Below are 22,831 nucleotides of genomic sequence, written 5' to 3'. Positions count from 1 at the left end.
GTCCGAGATTCCTAAAGATTGGAAAGCTGCCGCGGTCATCCCCCTCTTCAAAAGGGGGGTGACACTCTAGACCCAAACTGTTACAGACCTATATCCATCCTGCACTGCCTTTCTAAAGTCTATCGAAAGCCAAGTTAACAAACAGATCACTGACCATTTCGAATCCCACCGTACCTTCTCCGCTGTGCAATCCAGTTTCCGAGGTGGTCACGGGGGCACCGTAGCCACGCAAAAGGTACTAAACGATATCATAACCGCCATCGATAAAAGATAATACTGCGCAGCCGTATTCATCAACCTGGTCAAGGCTTTCGACTCTGTCAATCACCGTATTCTTATCGGCAGATTCAGCAGCCTTGGTTTCTCAAATGACTGACTCGCCTGGTTCACCAACTACTTCTCAGAGTTCGGTGTGTCAAATCGGAGGGCATGATGTACGGACCTCTGGCAGTATCAATGGGGGTGCCACAAAGTTCAATTCTCGGGCCGACTCTTTTCTCTGAGTATATCAATGTCGCCACTCTTGCTGCGGGTGATTCCTTGATCCACCTCTACGCAGACGACACCATTCTTAATTTTTTTTAACATTAGCATAACGCAACGTTAACTATTCATGAAAATCGCAAATGAAATTAAATCAATATGCTAGCTCTCAAGCTTAGCCTTTTGTTAACAACACTGTTATCTCATATTTTCAAAAATATGCTTCTTAACCATAGCAAAACAAGCATTTGTGTAACAGTATTGATAGCTAGCGTTAGTGTTAGCATTAGCATTTAGCGTTAGCATTTAGCATTAGCATTCAGCAGGCAACATTTTCCCAAAAAACAGAAAACCATTCAAATAAAATAATTTACCTTTGAAGAACTTCGGATGTTTTCAATGAGGAGACTCTCAGTTAGATAGCAAATGTTCAGTTTTTCCTGAAAGATTATTTGTGCAGGAGAAATCGGTCCGTTTTCTGCTTCATGTTTGGCTACCAAAAAAAAACGAAAATGTATTCATCCAAACGCCAAACTTTCTTCCACATTAACTCCATAATATCGACTGAAACATGGGAAACGTTGTTTAGAATCAATCCTCAAGGTGTTTTTCACATATCTCTTCATGATATATCATTCCTGGAAGTCTCCTCTCTGTCTCAATCACATGGATGAATGCGAGCAGCTTGGAGATTACGCAACAATTTCAACAAAGGACACCGGGCGGACACGTGGTAAATGTAGTCTCTTCTGGCCAATCTTCCAATGATATGCCTACAAATACGTCACAATGCTGCAGACAACTTGGAGAAACGATAGAAAGGGCAGGCTCATTCGTGGCGCTTTCACAGCCATATAAGGAGACAATGAAAAACAGAGCGTCAAAAATCCTGCTCATTTCCTGTTTGAAGTTTCATCTTGGTTTCGCCTGTAGCCTACAATGTGATTTTCTGGATTTTTTTTTCTAATTTTGTCTGTCATAGTTGAAGTGTACCTATGAAAAGTACAGGCCTCTCATCTTTTTAAGTGGGAGAACTTGCACAATTGGTGGCTGACTAAATACGTTTTTGCCCCACTATATGTCTTCCATTTCCTAATAATTGCTCCCAGCGTTGATTTCTTCAAACCAAGCTGCTTACCTATTGCAGATTCAGTCTTCCCAGCCTGGTGCAGGTCTACAATTTTGTTTCTGGTGTCCTTTGACAGCTCTTTGGTCTTGGCCATAGTGGAGTTTGGAGTGTGACTGTTTGAGGTTGTGGACAGGTGTCTTTTATACTGATAACAAGTTCAAACAGGTGCCATTAATACAGGTAACGAGTGGAGGACAGAGGAGCCTCTTAAAGAAGTTACAGGTCTGAGAGAGCCAGAAATCTTGCTTGTTTGTAGGTGACCAAATACTTATTTTCCACCATAATTTGCAAATAAATTCATTAAAAATCCTACAATGTGATTTTCTGGATTTTTTTTCTTCTCATTTTGTCTGTCATAGTTGAAGTGTACCTATAATGAAAATTACAGGCCTCTTTCATCTTTAAGTGGAAGAACTTGCACAATTGGTGGCTGACTAAATACTTTTTTCCCCACTGTACCACCCACCATTGCGACCTGTATGCTCTCGTCGGCTGGCCCTCGCTACATATTCATCACCAGACCCACTGGCTCCAGGTCATCTATAAGTTTTTGCCAGGTAAAGCTCTGCCTTATCTCAGCTCACTGCTCACCATAACAACACCCACCCGTAGCACGCGCTCCAGCAGGCATATCTCACTGGTCATCCCCAAAGCCAACACCTAATTTGACCGCCTTTCCTTCCAGTTCTCTGCTGCCAATGACTGGAACAAATTGCAAAAATTGCTCAAGTTGGAGACATATCTCCCTCACTAACTTTAAGCATCAGCTGTCTGAGCAGCTTGCCGATCGCTACAGCTGTACACAGCCCATCCAACTACCTACCTCATCCCCATATTGTTTTTATTAACTTTTTTTGCACACCAGTATTTCTACTTGCACATCAATCACTCTAGTGTTAATTTGCTAAATTGTAATTACTTCGCTACTATTAGCCTATTTATTGCCTAACCTCCTTACTCCATTTGCACACACTGTATATAGATTTTTCTATTGTGTTATTGACTGTATATTTGTTTCTCCCATGTGTAACTCTTGTTGCTTTTTGTCGCACTGCTTTGCTTAATCTTGGCCAGGTCGCAGTTGTAAATGAGAACTTGTAAAAAACAAAATAAAAATGTATAGCACATTTGGAAAGTATTCAGACCCCTTGACTTCTTCCACATTTTGTTACGTTAAAGCCTTATTCTAAAATTGATGAAATTGCTCCCCCCCCCTCAATCTACACACAATACCCCATAATGACAAAGCAAAAACAGGTTTTTAGAAATGTTTGCAAATGTATTAACAATATAAAACAGAAATATCACATTTACATAAGTATTCAGACCCTTTACTCAGTACTTTGTTTAAGCACATTTGGCAGCGATTACAGCCTCATGTCTTCTTGTGTATGACACTACAAGCTTGGCACACCTGTACTTCGTGAGTTTCTCCCATTGTTCTCTGCAGAGCCTCTCAAGCTCTGTCAGGTTAGATGGGGAGAATTGCTGCACAGCTGTTTTTAGGTCTCTCCAGAGATGTTCGTTCAGGTTCAAATCCAGGCTCTGGCTTGGCCACTCAAGGAGTTTAGGAGGTGTCTTGGCTGTGTGCTTGTCCTGTTGGAAGATGAATCTTCTCAGATTGGACCGATCTCGAACAGATTTCATCAAGGACTTTGCTCTGTTCATCTTTCCCTCGATCCTGACTAGTCTCCCAGTCCCTGCCGCTGAAAAACATCCCCACAGCATGATGCTGCCACCACCATGCTTCACCGTAGGGATGGTGCCAGGTTTCCTCCAGACGTGATGCTTGACATTCAGGCCAAAGAGTTGAATCTTGGTTTTATCTGACCAGAGAATCTTGTTTCTCATGGTCTGAGAGCCCTTTAAGAGGGAGTTTGCCAAAAGGCACCTAATTTCTGTACCAACAAATGTAGCCTATTGAATATCATTATAGTTGTTTCGGTATGTTGCATTGAAAGTGTCAAATATTGTTAATTCGATCACAACTCCCACAGTAAAGGGAAACGTTATTTAACTAAGGGGGAGTTCAATTCAGCGGAACTGCGCACCCAGTTTCGCGAAAACATTGATCACCAGCGTTGGAGCAAACCATTGAGGAAAGCTCAGCATTGCATGTAAATAGGTTTGGCTGCTAGGCTGAAGTAGCAAGGACATGCACATTAAGAGAAGATGATATCCAGGCCATATGACACCCAGACCATATATTTTTGAAAGAATACATTAACCAAGACCATACGTGCATTCATGACAGCTGAACGTGCTATGGTCAGCAGGATACAGGAAGAAAGATGTAGGCAAGATAACTGATGACTAACACGTAAAACATAAGCATGCAATACATACATTATTTTTAGAACATGGAAAGAGTTCTGCCATCGTTGTAACCAAAAGCAGATACTAAGGGGGAGTAACTTTATTTACAAACCACTTGAGCTTTCAAACCACTTGAGCCACAGATTCCAAATAAGTCTCATGACGTTGGAAAAATTACGCACAACATTGCACAGGTCTTATTTTCACGATTTGGACATTCATTCGCTATCCAAAGCTAATAAAGATGTGGAAATGTGAGCTGCATTTTGTATTCCAAGTTTAAATAGTTAGGGAGCGTAAACAAAGTACAAACTTTTTTTACATTCAAATTTCTGACTGACTTCAAACAAGGTTCAGAATGTCCACTGACTACCCTTCTATATTACACACCCTTTAGTTTGTCAATTTTCATCTCACAAGATTTTACATGAATTTTTTTACATTTAAAGTTTCAATAGCTCCTTGGTCATATGTGACTTCAAACAAGGTTCAGAATGTCCACTCAGTGGGCCTACACATTGCACACCCTTTAGTTTGTCCATTTTCATCTTACATGGTTTTACATGTATTTCTCAAAATGTAGAATTTCAATAGCTCCTTGGTCATGTGACATACTGACCTCAAACAAGGTTCAGAATGTCCACTGACTATACCTTCATATCGCACGCTCTGATGTGTCTCCTTTCATATCATGCTATTAGAATTACATATGTAAGCTTTGCAGGCCTTCATTTTACATGGGTATTAAAAAAGAATAATAATTAAGTCAACAAAATGTTCCATCCTCGCGATAACTATATTTCACATGGACACTGAAAAGATCCGCAAATGGCTGTATGTGGTATGGATCAAGGACAGAAGAGGTGTTCAAACAGAAGTGCTTAAAGGAAGGAGCACAGGTAGGCCTCATGAAAAACAGTGTTTCATATGCTCTTTTTAATCACAGTAATAGGCAGTGATTTGAAGGTCACAGTGAGCTTGATAACATGAAAGAATCCTTTTCATAGCATCACTTTCATATACTGTACATTAAGACAAATCCTTCTACGTTGAGTATTAGAACGCAGTTTACATAACCTGATAATAACTTGATATTTGTGTGTATTCACAACAAGACACCTGCAGACAACTTACAAAATGCAATATTGCATTTGAGGGTATGTTTTTCTGATGAAAAAAGTTATTTGATGCATTGCCTACTATCTCTAGCTGGGAAAATAAATTCCTACGTCTTTTGTGAGTAAAATCCTTTTTCCAAAATTGATTTAGGTACATTTTTGTGAAGAGGTATGAGGGTTGTGATATAGGTCATTTAATATTAAAATCATTTAAGGGGTCAATACATTTCTATATTGCTTCCCCAGTATCTGCATGAACCATCAGCCAAGTGTTTTTAGTTGACCCTGCTGGACAGAAAGAGAAGGAGGATTCGGAACACGCTGCAATTCAATTCAGGTCTTAGTTATTCCATTGTACTGGATATAATACATGTTAGCATTTTACATACATTCATAAGTGTAATACTTTTTTATGACATACTGTGAAAAACTCTTGCCTGCTGGCTCTGTCACTTTCAGACATGCACAGAGCAGACTTGAACCACATGGGTTCCCTGTAAAGAGAGAGTCATCCAAAAGGCACAGACACACCCCTTGACTTTCAATTGGCACCGTTGACCTGTATGTATCCTCTCCTGATTGGCTCTGTGGTGCACAGTCTGGCAGTCTGACTAAAGTGCCAGAGGTATGAGGAGAGACATCCTCCTTTGTATTTATGGGAACAAATATTTCCTAACACTTTGGATCCTATTCTTGGACAGTTAGAAGGCAATGCATCAATGCAAAAAAATATATATGACTAATTACTGTCCATGAGTAAACTCAACCTTGTGGGTCTATGGGTGATTGGGCCAATAAAGTGCCAACTCAATTCTACCACTGACTAGTCTCTCATGCCCCTACGAACAGGGACACAGAGCAATAGTTTTTCATCTAAACCAGACCTTTTTTTACTGGAGTACACTAACCCCTAATTGGGGCTCTTTTCTTGACACATAGTAGCAGTTTACCAGATAAGAAGTCAAGAAGATCAAAAAGTAGATTGTTGTAAGGGTGTATTACATCCTATGCTGGCCTCATTGTCATTTCCATTCTGGATTCCGAGTGGTAAAATAATAGCTAAAAAATGCCCCTATGTATGTGTATATATTTTCCACCAAGACAGAACTGCAAAAGGGGGTGGAGTTGCAATCTACTGCAGAGGCAGCCTGCAGAGTTCAGTCATGCTATCCAGGTCTGTGCCCAAACAGTTCGAGCTTCTACTTTTAAAAATACACCTTTCCAGAAAAAAAGTCTCTCACTGTTGCCGCTTGTTACATACCCCCTCAGCCCCCAGCTGCGCCCTGGACACCATATGTGAATTAATTGCCCCCCCATTTATCTTCAGAGGTTGTACTGTTAGGTGACCTAAACAGGGATATGCTTAACACCCCGGCCATCCTACAATCTAAGCTAGATGCCCTCAATCTCACAAATTATCATGGAACCTACCAGGTAAGGTACAACCCCAAATCCGTAAACTCGGGCACCCTCATAGATATCATCCTAACCAACCTGCCTGCGTCAGTAATGGGTCCGCAGTCAAACGACCAACCCTCATCACAGTCAAACGCTTCCTAAAACACTCCTGCGAGCAGGCCTTTCTAATCGACCTGGCCCGGGTATCCTGGAAAGATATTGACCTCATTCCGCCAATAGAGGATGCCTGGTTGTTCTTTAAAAGTGCTTTCCTCACCATCTTAAATAAGCTCAGTGTGTCAAATGGGAGGGCCTGTTGTCCGGACCTCTGCCAGTCTCTATGGGGGTGCCACAGGGTTCAATTCTCGGGCCGACTCTTTTCTCTGTATACATAAATGACGTCGCTCTTGCGGCTGGTGATTCTCTGATCCACCTCTACGCAGACCACACCATTCTGTATACATCTAGCCCTTCTTTGAACACTGTGTTAACTAACCTCCCGACGAGCTTCAATGCCATACAACTCTCCTTCCGTGACCTCCAACTGCTCTTAAATGCAAGTAAAACTAAATGCATGCTCTTCAACCGATCGCTGCCCGCATCTGCCCACCCGCCTAGCATCACTACTCTGTATGGTTCTGAGTTAGAAAAGGTGGATGTTACGGATAACAGTATCCTGTGTTCTTTTCTCTCCTTCTCCCCTCACAGGTGAAAATCTTCACTCCCCAATCAGTCACCAATCCAATCATCAATCAGAAGATACACCTCCTCCTGTTTCCTACCCAATCACAGTTCCTTTCCCTTGGTTTAAAAACCCTGTCAGTAGTTTGCTCTGGAGCGCAATCTCTCTGTAAATGCCATGTCTGTAGGTCTCTGTGTTTCACGCTCTCTTTGTGTATTAACCTCTCTTTTGTTTGAGCACCTCCATAGCACTTTGTCCTCACCTGTGAGTATTGTTTTGGTTATGGTGTTTGTTTGCTGGTGGGAAAAGGGGAACCAAGACAAGTCGCCCATGGGCATACACTACCTGTAGGTAAACTTTGTTAAATACCCTAGTTAGAACTGGGTGGACCACCCACTGTATTTTTGGTTAGTTAGTTAACTGATGTTGAAATAGGCTAGTCTAGCTTAGGGGTGTTTTTGAATACTTATTATTTCTTTCCTTGGGTCCAACTCCGCCCCTTTTCCTGCCCCCCCCCCATTACCGTGTGTTTTCAAATAAACCTTGAGTTTGACGGTAGATTTCAGTTGTCCTGGTTATTTCATTCACACTTTGTCACTATTATAATTTGCCTGAGTTATGTTACGGGTCTCATTACCACCCCCGCTAGACTGTCGGGCCAAAAGGGATTCGTAACAGTGGACAACTACAAATACCTAGGTGTCTGGTTAGACTGTAAACTCTCCTTCCAGACTCATATTAAGCATCTCCAATCCAAAATTCAATCTAGAATTGGCTTCCTATTAGCAACAAAGCATCCTTCACTCATGCTGCCAAACATACCATGCTGCCAAACACACCCTCGTAAAACTGACGATTCTACCGATCCTTGACTTCGGCGATGTCATTTACAAAATAGCCTCCAACACTCTACTCAGCAAATTGGATGCAGTCTATCACAGTGCCATTAGTTTCGTCACCAAAGCCCCATATACTACCCACCACTGCGACCTGTATGCTCTTGTTGGCTGGCCCTCGCTTCATATTTGTCGCCAAACCCACTGGCTCCAGGTCATCTAAGTCCTTGCTAGATAAAGCCCTGCCTTATCTCAGCTCACTGGTCACCATAGAAGCACCCACCCGTAGCACGCGCTCCAGCAGGTATAATTTCACTGGTCACCCCCAAAGCCAATTCCTCCTTTGGCTGCCTTTCCTTCCATTTCTCTGCTGCCAATGACTGGAACGAATTGCAAAAATCACTGAAGCTGGAGTCTTATATCTCCCTCACTATCTTTAAGCATCAGCTATCAGAGCAGCTTACAGATCATTGCACCTGTACGTAGCCCATCCAACTACCTGATCCCCATATTGCTATATATTTTCTTTTTGTTGCTCTTTTGCACCACAGTATCTCTACTTGCACATTCACCTTCTGCACATCTCACTCCAGTGTTAATTTGCAAAATTGTAATTATTTTGCCACTACGGACTATTTATTGCTTTACCTCCCTAATCTTACTTCATTTGCACACTGTATAGACTTTTATATTGTGTTATTGACTGTACGTTTGTTTGTTCCATGTGTAATTCTGTGTTTGTGTCACACTGCTTTGCTTTATCTTGGCCAGGTCACAGTTGTAAATGAGAACTTGTTCTCAACTGGCTTCAATGTAAAATCATGTGAGATGAAAATGGACAAACTAAAGGGTGTGCAATGTGTGCCTGTGCCATCGGGTTAGCTACAACCAGTTTTGAAAGTGTTAGGAGTAATGGTTAAAGAGCTATTGAAATTTGACAAATTTGATTTGTCACTGTTGATGGTCCCTAACTGCTGTTGATGGACGTAAGGAAAACTACAGGCGAATATCCGTCGAATATCCAACCTGAAACTGTCTTTACCTCGGTTTACAGGGACAATGTTTGGGAAACCGTTATTCCCAATCCCACTTTCTCCCCATGGCCGCAACCATAGCACGATAAACGGTAATTTTGGCCATTCGGGTCAACCATGACTCGACACAGTAGTTGCTACAAACCTGATCGATGTAATTTTATCTCCGGATTGAAAACCAAACCAAGCAGCCGTCGTAAACGCTTGATCTCCTCCTTTGAACTGGAAATTTCGTCCTGGTATTCTGTTATCGTTTTTTCTACTTCTACGTAGATCTCCACGGCAACCGCGGTTAGTCGCTTGGTAAGAAACCCATTCAACAACTGTAGTTTGGACATTTTTGCAAGACCTAATGTAAAAGACTTGACCACTTCTAGCTAGTAGACTGGCTACGTATGGAGAAAAAAAACATCTGACAAAATGTACCCAAGACCACGTGACCTCAACCACGAACATCGTCATGTGATCAAAATAGGAAGTGGCGTTAGTCTTTTCGTCTGATTCAAAGGTGCTAGGTTGGGTGGAAGCGCCCGATATATTTGATTGTTAACCTTCAAGGTTTCCCCATGAAAAGACGAAATCATTTGTGTTTAATAGTGACGACCATGGGGACACTTTTTCTGCTTATGGTGGTATTATATGGTTCAATAAATTCACAGGTACGTAGCTCCTTTCAATAGTTTTTATGGTATTGATTTACCTGTTTTGCTGACTGTCAGCGTCATATCCTTCCTTGCCCTTCTTGAGTTAGCTAACAGTTGCCAGAATCAATAGTTACTTGTCATATGTGCCCTAATACATAGATTACACAATTATTTCTCACTTAAAACCCTGTTAAGAACAAACTGTCTGTTTTAGAACAGGATCCTTCCTGTCTGTCCTGTTAATAAGATACCCTGTCAAAATAATAATACGTCTTTGTACTGAACGACCAGTTGAACAACGGGATGGGTTGTGGTAAAGGCCCTATTTGAGGCCATCAAATCCATTATGTACTGTGGGTAAATGGTGACTTGTTGGCGACGTTGGCTAGCTAAGCCAAATATAGTTAATCTGTGTCGTTTACAGTGGGAGCAAATTAAGCATAGTGGGCAGGTTTGAGCATGTATTTGTATATTTCTATTAGGGAACACCTCCTGTGAAGTATGAAAACTGCACAAACTCAATTCGACCTTACACTCCTAAACGGAATTATTTTCAACTTTGGAAAAGCATTGACTCCATAAAACTTAGTACACTGTGTTCTGAACAGAGTTTTTAGTTTAGGGAACAGAAAAGGATTGAAATCAGATTTTTCATAATGAGAAAATATGCAGAATTTCAGCCCAGTTTAACCTAGTGCCATCCTCTCCCACTACCTGCGACTGGACTTCCTCTCACTACCACATTTGGTGGTGAGAACTTTGAAAACGGATGCTTCAGCTTGATAGCCTTGTGATGTGTCTGGGTTACCCTTTGTCTGTGATAAGCTAATACAGAAACACATCATCGGGTCTAAAGGTTGTCTGGCGCCGAACTGCGAATGTGCAGGCCATCAAAAATCAAAGACACTCCTTCGATATAAAATTGCTTTTGACGAAAATGTGTCAATTTCACAAGGTTGGAGTAATAACTTATAATAACTTGTTACAGCCTGAATTTGAAATGGGTGAATTTTAGATTTTTTTTTGTCATTACACACAATTGCCCATGATGTCAAAGTGGAATCTTGTTTTTAGAAATTGTTACAAATTAATTTAAAATGGAAAGCTCAAATGTCTTGAGTCAATAAGTATTCAACCCCTTTATTATAGAAAGCCTAGATAAGTTCAGAGGTCAAATGTGCTTAACAAGGCACATAAGTTGCATGGACTCACTCTCTGTGCAATAGTGTTTAAGATGATTTTTTTAATGACTACCTCATCTCTGTACCCCACACATACAATTATCTGGAAGTTCCCTCAGTCAAGCAGTGAATTTCAAGCAATGATTCAACCATAAAGACCAGGGAGGTTTCCAAATGCCTCAAAGATGGGCACCTATTGGTAGATGGTTAAAAAAAAAAGCAAACATTGAATATCCCTTTGAACATGGTGAAGTTATTAATTACACTTTGGATGGTGTAGCAATGCATCCAGACACTACAAAGATACAGGCGTCCTTCCTAACGCAGTTGCCAGAGAGGAAGGAAACCGCTCAGGGATTTCTCCATGAGGCAAATGGTGACTTTAAAACAGTTAGTTTAATGACTGATAAGAGAGAACTGAGGATTGTAGTTACTCTATACTAACCTAAATGACAGCTTGAAAAGAAGGAAGCCTGTACAGAATAAAACATATTCCAAATCATGCATCCTATTTGCAATAATGCACTTAAGTAAAACTGCAAAAAAAAATGACAAAGTAATGTCCTGAATACAAAGCGTTATCTTTGGGGCAAATACAACTCATCACTGAGTACCATTCTTCATATTTTCAAGCATGGTGGTGGCTGTATCATGTTATGGGTATGCTTGTCATCAGCAAGGACTAGGGAGTTTGAGGATAAAAAGAAACGGAATAGAGCTAAGCACAGGCAAAATCCTAGTGGAAAACCTGGTTCAGTCTGCTTTCCAACAGACACTAGGAGACAAATTCACCTTCCAGCACTGGAGTTGCTTACCAAGACGACAATGAATTGTCCTTAGGTCTAGTTACAGTTTTGACTTAAATCGACTTGAAAATCTATGGCAAGACTTGGAAATGGCTGTCTAGCAATGATTAACAACCAACTTGACAGAGCTTGAAGAACTTAAAGAGAATAATGTACAAATATTGTACAATCCAGGTGTGCAAAGCTCTTAGACTTACCCAGAAAGACTCACAGCTGTAATCGCTGCCAAAGGTGATTATAACATATATTGACTTAACTTTTTTAATCAATATTAGTCTTATTTTTCATAAATTCTAACATGTATAAAAAAAGATATATTCTACTTTCACATGAGTATTGTGTAGATCGTTGACAAAAAAAATACAATTAAATCAATTCTAATTCCACCTTGTAACACAACAAAATGTGGAAAGAGTTAGAGTGAATGCTTTTTCTGAAGGCGCTGTACCAGCAAGTTTATTACATATCAATCCATATCAACAGTAAATCAAATGCAGTAAAATAATTAGCCCTAATCAAATAATTTCCCATTAGAATGCATAAGGCAATGTTTTGTTTCTTTGGCAGCAATCGGAAACATCTGGCCTAAAACCAGATTACAGACTTCTTGGACGACCACTGTACAAATTGGATATCAACTGGCCCAAATATCCCGAGCTTTTCAGCGGCGAGGTATTTGGAGTGGCTGTCAACCAGTATGCTGGTGTGGTATATGTTGCACAGGTCAGTATGTTATCTTGAAGTCCTGTATTTGATTTAAAACCAATGGTGTTATGATACAAAACTTAAAGAGACAAAGGGAAAATAAAAAGCAAGGCTTAAAAAAACAGATTAGCATAACATTGTCATTGTAAAAACAGTGCTGAGTACAGATGTGCTGTACAAAATAGATGACAATGTAGGCTATTCGGTATTAAATAACCAAACTTCTATGTCCCAGAGAGGTGAGACGGTTCCAAAGGTGCTGGTGTTCACAACAGACGGAGAGTTCCTACAGGCCTGGAACACGAGCACCCTGGAGATGCCCCATGGGATATTTTTGGCCGACGCCGCCACCAACCCCACCGTGTGGGTCACGGACGTAGGAAACGGTGAGGCCTCACAGCAGACCTAGGCCCGGTTTCCCGATAGAGCTGGAACTTAAGCTTATGAGTGTAACGATGCACCTTTCCTACAACGGCCGAAGATGTAGCATGCGTTTCCCAAAACACCATGCAGAGAGAACGGTTGCTAAGTGCGTCGTTGGAGTATGTGTCGATACCGATAGGATCGAAAGGAAGGGAGTGCTGCTTTCGGATCAGCTTCATTCAGCTCTTTCCTCAACATTAATTACAGTGCATTCGGAAAGTATTCAGACCCCTTCACTTTTTCCACATTTTGTTACATTAAAGCCTTATTCTAAAATGGATTAAATAAAACATTTTCCTCATCAACCTACACACAATATCCCATAATGACAAAGCAAAACAGGTTTTTAGAAATGTCTGCAAATTTATAAAAAATACCTTATGTACATAAGTATTCAGACCCTTTGCTATGATACTTGAATTTGAGCTCAGGTGCATCCTGTTTCCATTGATTATCCTTGAAATGTTTTTACAACTTGATTGGAATCCACCTGTGGTAAATTAAATTGATTGGACATGATTTGGAAAGGCACACACACCTGTCTGTATAAGGTACCACAGTTGACAGTGCATGTCAGAGCAAAAAGCAAGCCATGACGTCAAAGGAATTGTCCGTAGAGCTCTGAGACAGGATTCTGTCGAGGCACAGATCTGGGGAAGGGAACCCCAACATTTCTGAGGCAATGAAAGTCCCTAAGAACACAGTGGCCTCTGTCATTCTTAAATGGAAAAAGTTTGGAAGCGCCAAGACTCTTCTTAAACAAGAACCCGATGGTCACTCTGAAAGAGCTCCAGAGTTCCTCTGTGGAGATGGTTGTCCTTATAGGTTCTCCCATCTCAAGATAGAACTCTTTGGCCTGAATGCCAAGCGTCCCATCTGGAGAAAACCTGGCACCATCACTACGGTGAAGCGTGGTGGCATCATCATGCTTTGGGGATGTTTGTCAGCTGCAGGGACTGGGAGAATAGTCGGGATCGATGGCAAGGATGGACGGAGCAACGTACAGAGATCCTTGATGAAAACCTGTTCAGGACCTCAGACTGTGGCGAAGGTTCACCTTCCAACAGGAAAACGAACCTAAGCACACAGCCAAAACAACACTGGAGTGGCTTCGGGACAAGTCTCTGAATGTTTTTGAGTGGCCCAGCCATAGCCCAGACTTCAACCCGATCAAACATGTCTGGAGAGAACCTAAAAATAGCTGTGCAGCGACGCTCCCCATCAAACCTGACAGAGCTTGAGATGATCTGCAGAGAAGAATTGGAGAAACTCCCCAAATATAGGTGTGCCAAGCTTGTAGCATCATACCCGAGAAGACTCGAGGCTGTAATCACTGCCAAGGGGGCTTTAACTAAGTACTGAGTGAAGGGTCTGAATACTTATGTAAGTGAGATATTTCTTTTTTTTCTAAAAACCTGTTTTTGCTTTTTTTTAATGGGGTATTGTGTGTAGATTGAATAAAGCTGTAATGTAACAAAATGCGGAAAAAGTGAAGTGGTCTGAATACTTTCCGAATACGCTGTATTTCACAATACTGATGCCGTATCAGCTCCTATAGAGAGATTACCATCTACGACTGCAAATATTCTAATGCTTACCCAGTAAAAATGCTCTAAATCACAGATTTTGCACGTTGCGCACATGTTCGGCTGCGCCAGTAATATTTTTTGAGAAATTACAGATCGTAGCTTACAAGTAGCAAATAGAACTCAGTTGATTGAACATAATTTGCTTGTTTATCTTTTAATGCAGTCATCTCAGTTTTTATTTGAATCATATTTGTATATGTTGCTTGTTTGTATCAATTGCAAAGACATTGGCAACTTTGTATATGTAGTCAACTTTGTTCTGAAGTTATTGAGGTCACAGAGAGAAGGATAAACCATGCTATGTTTAGCAGAGATCTTCTGTGTATGTGACGCGGGAGGGCATAAAAACATCTAACAAAGCACTTAGCTGTTCTACAAGTGGTCTGATGTAGGGTTCAGATTACGAGTGTTTTCAAGTGCAACGTTAACGATAGTTTTGGGAAACCACTCAAGAGTTTTAAAGATGGTCATACGAAGGTTCTAACGATGAATTTAGCCATAAAGAGCCACTGAACAGGCCGATTGGCACGTGTTTTTCTATTGCTCATTAGAAAACTATATTTCAGTCTTAGAGGTGTGTTTCTTGACTGATTCCACATTTGGTTAATGAAGTTTGTTCTATGAGACACTGTAGATGCAGAAGCCGATTTCACTTCCTTAAATTCCCCAGAATTAATCTATGAACTCATGAAATCTGTAATACATTTTTACATTTTGGCCGAGGATGTTTTAGATGCAAAATTTTACATCTAACTAAGGTGTTTGGTGCAGTATTTCTCAAGTAAAAACATTTACGAAGTGTTGTCTTATGTAAACAGTCGGAGCTGCTGGGCAGATCTGTCTCACTGACTATGCTATTGGATAGAGAGCAATCACTGCAGATCTTCACCCTATGTTAGTGGGCAAATGGACATCGTCAAATCAAAACCTAACCTTCATTTACCTAGTGTGACACACAGATGTTCCAAACTCTATTTTAGACCAGACTGACTTCAAGACCAAAATCATCATATTTACACTTTGTAGTCAATTTTGACTCTAAAATAACTGTTTCTGACTCATATCGATGCCACATAGGCCATTTTCAAAGGGATTTGTTGCTTTTTAAAGGCAGATGTTTTTTAAGATGCTTTTGGGAAACCGGGCCCTGGGTCGTGTTCATTAGGACACGCAACGGACAACATTTTGCAACAGAACTGAAAAAAAGCCCTATTGTGAACGTATTCTATGTACTAAACACTTTAGTATTGACAAAATACAGTGTATTTACTTTGTTAGTCATACACACATCTGGCTGATAAACATTGGATCCAGCTAAAGTGCCTTGCCTAATAGAAAAGTTTTTACACAACCTCATCACTCATCTATTTCCCAAAATATGAGCTTCCTTCACCTGTCTGCTGTCTCATTGCTTAGAACGCTGCTGTAGTCTGTGTTTTGAGTGACTACTGTATTTTTCCTATCCAATCTGTTGTAGGCCCGTATGGTCACTCCATTAAGCAGTACTCTCCCTCGGGCAAGCTGCTCCAGGTCCTGGGCTCAATGGGTGAAGCCGGCTCTGGGGTCAACCCGCTCCAGTTTGACCAGCCCGCTGAAATCTTTGTCCACAGCTCTGGGGAGATCTACATAGTGGATGGGGACGGAGGGATTAACAACCGCCTCATCAAACTGTCCAAAGGTGATGGTGACATTATAACCACAGAGAGCCTAGAATAAGTTGTATATGTCATTCTGTGGTTATAACATTATGTTCTATGCCAGAGCCACACTTCCAAAATGCCTAAATATAATTTCTAGAACGGACATTCCCATTAAAGTTCTGGTAATTCTATTTGTATGGCCATTCATAGAAAATACTACCCATTGAAATAACATAATGCTATAGCCATGGTGTGATCCATGTTATAACCTCTATATGGTTTCTCTATAGACCTGGAGGTGCAATGGATGCACGGAGAGAAGGGCCAGGGCCTTGCACAGTTCTACATCCCCCATAGTGTGGCAGTAGATAACTATCAAAGGGTAGGTACATTGTGCAGGACTCTGCAGTACAAGCAGTGCTGTGTTGAAGACCACTTCAAGTTCAAAACCTTATTGTCCAATATTGTGAAGTGATGTTTAAGCAGGCATCTCGTGGTTGAAATGCTTCACAAGCTGAAATCCAAGTCTCATCTCACTCAACTTTTATAGATCTGTACCTGATACAGATTGATGGTGACATTTTCGTAGTGCAAACTAATAGTGCAAAGTGCAAGAAGTACTGTAAACCTCATTCTAATTTTGCAGTGTAAACTTTTCTTCAATTATATGCGTTATATGGGCTACCGAGTGGTGCAGTGGTTTAAGACACTGCATCTCAGTGCACGAGGTGTCACTGCAGTCCCTGGTTCGAATCCAGGCTGCATCACACCCGGCTGTGATTGGGAGTCGCACAGTTGGCCCAACGTCGTCCTGGTTTGGCCGGGGTAGGCCGTCATTGTAAATAAGAAATTGTTCTTAACTGACTTGCCTAGTGAAATAAAATAAATGAGGTGATTAATTTAAGTAGAGTTTGTAAGCTGGGTGAGTGTACAAAACATTAGGAACACCTAACCTAACACAGACTGACCAGGTGAAAGCTATGATACCTTATAGATGTCATCTGTTAAATCCACTTCAATCAGTATAGATGAAGGGGAGGAGACATGTTAAAGGAGGAGTTTTAAGCACATTGAGACATGGATGTGTGCCATTCAGAGGTTGAATGGGCAAGACAAAAGATTTAAGGTGCCTTTGAACAAGGTATGGTAGTAGGTGCCAGGCACACCGGTTTGAGTGTCAAGAACTGCAATGCTGCAGGTTTTTTTACACTCAACAGTTTCCTGTGTGTATCAAGAATGGTCCACCACCCAAAGAACATCTGTCCAACTTGATACAACTGTGGGACGCATTGGAGTTAACATTGGCCAGCATCCCTGTGTAACATTTTCGATGCCTCGACAAATTGAGGCTGTTCTAAGGGGAAAAGTGGGTGCAACTCAATATTAGGAAGGTGTTTCTAATGTTTTATACACTGTGTAGTCTCCTCTTCATAATGCATATGATTTAAGAAAAGTTTCAAATTAAATCACACTGCTAGATGAGGTTTATGGTAAGCTTTGGATTTTGTGGTAAGTGTGTGTTGTGGTGTTGCGTAGGTGTGGGTTGCTGACAGAGGAAACAAGCGAATCCAGGTGTTTAATTCTGTGACTGGAGACTGGCTTGGAACATGGGGAAGCTGTTTCAATGAGGATGCACCCTACTCTGTCAGGTTAGTAGTGATAGTCCCAATATTTACCTGTCAGTCTTATTTTGTTATCTTTCATGGACACACTGGTTTTGCTAACTGCAACTCAATATTAGGAAGGTTTCCTTAATGTTATGTACACTCAGTGTAATTAATTATCCCCATAGGTTGACACCAGACCAGAAGTACTTTGTGGTGGTGCAGCTGAACACCAATCAGATCTCCCTACTGGAGGCTCCACCTGTGGGTGTGATTGGTCAGTGCCAGGTGGTCAGTGTCATCCAATTGGCTGAAGACGTCAAGCCCCACCTAGTGGACCTGGACCTGAAGACGGGGGCTCTGTATGTGGCTGAGATTGGTGCACAGCAGGCTCAGAAGTTTACCCCATTCAGCCTGGGTACTGGCTTCCTGCAGGATGGTTGATGCACTCTATTATAGGCCGTGTTCCAGGCGGACAACATTGCAGACACATGACAGATCTCAGAATGCCTGGATTGGTGTTTAACATATCACTTAACCACATATGATAGCAATCTGATGCCCGACTGTGCAGTCTATGATCTGGGCACAGAACCACTGGCTGATGCAGTGCAACGTCTGCAATGTAGTTGGCCTGGACCACGACTATAATCTTTTGATGAGAAGTTAACATGTATATTTAAATAGATTCAAATGAGCCGGGCCACTTATTGGACAAATCAAAGATGCCATTTTCTCCCCATACTGCTCATTTGAATAATTATTTACCCCAGGCTCACTAAGGTATAAAGTCCTTTGTATGTAACGTGCTACGCCAATCAGGAACTCTTAGCCAGCTCTATGTTTACTGTTTAGTTCTTATGGAGGTATAGAAAAGTATTGCATGTCCAACTAACCAATCTCACTGGTCCCTTACGTGTTAACCAAACCTCATGATCCTGTTACTTAATTGCATGAAAGAAATGGTTGTAAGAACCATAATTTGAAATTCTTTAAGGCAGCTATGTTTTAAAAGCGTCAAAGTGACTTGTGCTGTATGAGGTACTACTACTATCAAGTGAGAAACTTGTTTTCTTACTTGCAGTATGTTTGATCACATATGACCAGTGCTATTCAGATTAGATTTGAAAGGGTTCGGTGTCATCCGCTAGCCTGTATATATTTTGCCAGGGGAAGTGTCGTGATATGAAATGTGTGGTTTTGCATTGAAAGTGTATAACATAAGCTTTCAATGCAAAGCATAACATTATTATGATTGTGTGTGTATATGGTTTAATTGGGATTACAAGTCCTGTATTTTTTTGTGTTTTTACCCTGGGGAACAAATCTTATTTTATGGGGAAATGTTTACATTGCTTGCTCCTGAATATTGTTTATGGTCATATGCATATTTTGTTAAATTTGATTGTATGAATATACTGTGATTTGTTTCTGCTGCTTTTTATTAGTGCCATATCTTAGTCATGCTCTGCATCATTGAATGTTCATTGAATTTTCAATTTTTATGTTGCTTGTTATTCTTTCATTTTCAAGGGTAAAGATTGACAGAAATAAGATCTAAATAAACTTTTTAAAAACCAATTTTGTCATAATGATATAGCTTCCCCTGGCTTTAGTCTGTCATTATTTTGATGCATGAATACCAGGGGAGGACGGCTCATAATAATTTCTGGAGTGGAGTGTAATGGCTGCAATAGAGTGAATGGAATGGTATCCAAAACATTATTATGAGCTGTCCTCAGCAGTCTTCACTGATGAATCCACAACCCCTTCATGTAAAGGGATTCTGAAAACAGCAAGGCAAAGAAAAACAGACCAAAAACAGGAATTACAGTCTGAGTGACAAATGTAATTAGATTATCAATCCACAGCAATTGCAAACAAAATGCTGTTAGAAATCACACGGAACCCAAACCGGCTGCGCGCGTGCCCTATCGCGCATAAATGTATTTTGCCCCCCCACACCAAACGCGATCACGACACACAGGTTAAAATATCAAAACCAATGACATTAATTTGGGGACAGGTCGAAAAGCATTACACATGTATGGCAATTTAGCTAGTTAGCTTGCACTTGCTAGCTAACGTTAATTTGTCCTATTTAGCTAGCTTGCTGTTGCTAGCTAATTTGTCCTGGGATATAAACATTGAGGTGTTATTTTACCTGAAATGCACAAGGAAGTCTACTCCGACAATTAATCCACGCACAAAACGGCCAACCGAATCGTTTCTAGTTATCTCTCTTCCAAGGCTTTTTCATCGTTTAATTTATATGGTGATCGCATCTAAACTTTCATTATATTACCACGACTTCCGGCAAAACAGTTCGTCTTTCAATCACCCACGTGGGTATAACCAATGAGGAGATGGCACGTGGGTACCTGCTTCTATAAACCAATGAGGAGATGGGAGAGGCAGGACTTGCAGCGCAATCTGCGTCAGAAATAGGAATGAGTTCTATTTTAGCCTTTGGAGTCGTTGGCGCAATAATTGAATAACATGGATTTCTAAATTTATTTTGCGACGCTTGCGCACGCGATGTGTCTGGTCAGCATGTAAGAGTAATTTAAACTCGTTTTTCAACCACTCCACAAATGTCTTGTTAACAAACTATAGTTTTGCCAAGTCGGTTAGGACATCTACTTTGTGCATGACACAAGTAATTTTTCCAACAATTATTTACATACAGATTATTTAATTTATAATTCACTGTATCACAATTCCAGTGGGTCAGATGATTACATACACTAAATAGACTGTGCTTTTTAAACAGCTTGGAAAATTCCAGAAAATGATGTCATTGCTTTAGAAGCTTCTGATAGGCTAATTGACATAATTTTAGTCAATTGGAGGTGTACCTTGGATGTATTTCAAGGCCTACCTTCAAACTCAGTGCCTCTTTGCTTGACATCATGGGAAAATGAAAAGAAATCGCCAAGACCTCAGAAAGAAAATTTTAGACCTCCACAAGTCTGATTCATCCTTGGGAGCAATTTCCAAATGACTGAAGGTACCAAGTTCATCTGTACAAACAATAGTACGCAAGTATAAACACCATGGGACCACGCAGCCTTCATACCGCTCAGGAAGGAGACGTGATCTGTCTCCTAGAGATGAATGTACTTTGGTACTACAAAGTCAAGGTATTGGAGTGGCCATCACAAAGCCCTGACCTCAATCCTATAGACAATTTGAGGGCAGAACTGAAAAAGCATGTGCGAGCAAGGAGGCCTACAAACCTGACTCGGTTACACCAGCTCTGTCAGGAGGAATGGGCCAAAATTCACCCAACTTATTGTTGGAAGATTGTGGAAGGCAACCTGAAACATTTGACCCAAGTTAAACAATTTAAAGGCAATGCTACCAAACACTAATTGAGTGTATGTGAACTTCTGACCCACTGAGAATGTGATGAAAGAAATAAAAGCTGAAATAAATCATTTTCTCTACTATTATTCTGACATTTCACATTCTTAAAATAAAGTGGTGATCCTAACTTACCTAAGACAGGGAATTTGCTTGGCTGAAATGTCAGGAATTGTGAAAAACAGAGTTTAAATGTATTTGACTAAGGTGTATGTTACTTTCAACTTCAACTGTAGGTGCTCCTTTTGGGAAAGGGTAGAGTGCAATAGAGACAGGGAGAGGTTTAAAATGTAAGGGAAGACACTTGCCAGTTGGTCAGCGCATGCTCGCAGTACACGTCCTGGTAATCCGTCTGGCCCTGCTGCTTTGTTAATGTTGACCTGTTTAAAGGTCTTAATCACATTGGCTGCAGAGAGTGTGATCACACAGTGTTCTGGAACAGCTGGTGCTCTCATGCATTCTTCAGTGTTATTTGCCTCGAAGCGAGCATAAAAGTAGTTTCTCTTGTCACTGGACAGCTCTCGGCTGTGCTTCCCTTTGTAGTCTGTAATGGTTTGCAAGCCCTGCCACATGCGACGAGTGTCAGAGCCGGTGTAATACGATTCGATCTTAGTCCTGTTTGATGGTTAGTCGGAGGGCATAGCAGGATTTCTTAGAAGCTTCTGGGTTAGAGTCCCGCTTGAACGCGGCAGCTCTAGCCTTTAGCTCTGTGCAGATGTTGCCTGTAATCCATGGCTTCTGGTTGGGGTATGTATAAATAGCATTCTCATATATAAATACATTTGATTTGATTCATATAGGTGTTCCTTTTGTCCAGGTGGGAAAGGCCAGTGTGGAGTGCAATAGAGATTGCATCATCTGTTGGGGCGGTATGGAAATTGGAGTGGGTCTAGGGTTTCTGGGATAATGGTGTTGATGTGACACTGAGTCACCAATTGTATGCTATGTATTTTTTATTAGCTAAGCAATAAGTGGTAAATGCAATTTTCGTATATACAGGCTCTCTCTCCCACCTCGAAGGGCAAACAGAGAACTGACTTGTTCCTGACAAAGATATTATAATATACTCTGATGACAGAAGTAGTTCCTGCTTCCGAGTCGGCCTGTCAGAGTAGAGACTGGGCGTGGTTAAGACTCACCCAGCCTATCATTGATTGTTGGCGCAGAGGCTGGTCCCAGCCCCTTATGCGTTTCAGCGGTCAGTTGTTGTAGCTGTGTAGAATATACAGTTATCAGGCACCTGGCTTGTTATCTAACAAAATACAGTTTGTTCTCGCAACACTACGTTCTGAATGTGCCCCCCCCCCCCCCCCAACTCATTGCACAGTTCCTGTCTTCATGTTATTCTGTATTTCTCCATCATGAGAAAGGCCTATGGCCCAGAAACTGTTAACAATGTCTCAAGTCAGCTATGTTGCATAACACATACATCCACACAAGCCAACAGCAGATAATATTCAATCACATATATGGTAACGGGCTATAGTGCCTAACACAGAATCTTCATAGTAGGATTCCCAGAACATATTCCAGTCTGAGCTAGCAAAACAGTCCTGTAGCTTAGCATCTGCTTCATCTGACCACTTTTTTTATTTATCTCGTCACTGGTGCTTCCTGCTTTAATTTTAAGCAGTTATCACCAATCTCCTGTGATGGATATACTGACAATATACATGTCTCTCCACACAATGGGAGTCGTCCACAAAGCAGCATGGCGGGCTGTCTAGCTCCCGCCTACCCTTTCTTTGGAGTGATTGATACATCTCGTTATTGTAATCAATTTTTAATCTTCAATCAGGGTTGTTGACGTCAACCGCTTGATTTCAACGGAGAGACGCTATGCTACTAGCCTCATGACATGAATATGCATAGCCATC

At 41.1% G+C, this 22,831-nt stretch overlaps 2 protein-coding genes across 2 annotated transcripts in view; one reads left to right on the top strand and one right to left on the bottom strand.

The window, feature by feature from the left end:
* The window catches only part of LOC115136119 (oocyte zinc finger protein XlCOF6.1-like), a 29,646-nt gene extending 20,230 nt beyond the window's left edge, over positions 1 to 9,416 (bottom strand). The window contains exon 1 of the mRNA XM_029671565.2: positions 9,142 to 9,416. Coding sequence (XP_029527425.1) covers positions 9,142 to 9,334 — 193 coding nt within the window. The 5' untranslated portion in view covers positions 9,335 to 9,416. The remainder of the gene's footprint in view (positions 1 to 9,141) is intronic.
* Positions 9,417 to 9,473: 57 nt separating this feature from the next.
* On the top strand, positions 9,474 to 19,169 carry LOC115136118 (NHL repeat-containing protein 3). Its single transcript, XM_029671563.2, has 7 exons — positions 9,474 to 9,655; positions 12,195 to 12,350; positions 12,568 to 12,718; positions 15,822 to 16,022; positions 16,275 to 16,366; positions 17,521 to 17,633; positions 17,777 to 19,169. The coding sequence occupies exons 1-7, from the start codon at positions 9,563 to 9,565 to the stop codon at positions 18,030 to 18,032; spliced, it is 1,062 nt and encodes a 353-aa protein (XP_029527423.1). The 5' UTR covers positions 9,474 to 9,562; the 3' UTR covers positions 18,033 to 19,169.
* Positions 19,170 to 22,831: the final 3,662 nt, after the last annotated feature.

This window comes from Oncorhynchus nerka, linkage group LG10 (genome assembly GCF_034236695.1).
Source record: "Oncorhynchus nerka isolate Pitt River linkage group LG10, Oner_Uvic_2.0, whole genome shotgun sequence".
NCBI lineage: Eukaryota > Metazoa > Chordata > Actinopteri > Salmoniformes > Salmonidae > Oncorhynchus > Oncorhynchus nerka.
Note: the sequence above shows the minus strand (reverse complement) of the source record. Positions and strands in the feature narration are given on the sequence as shown.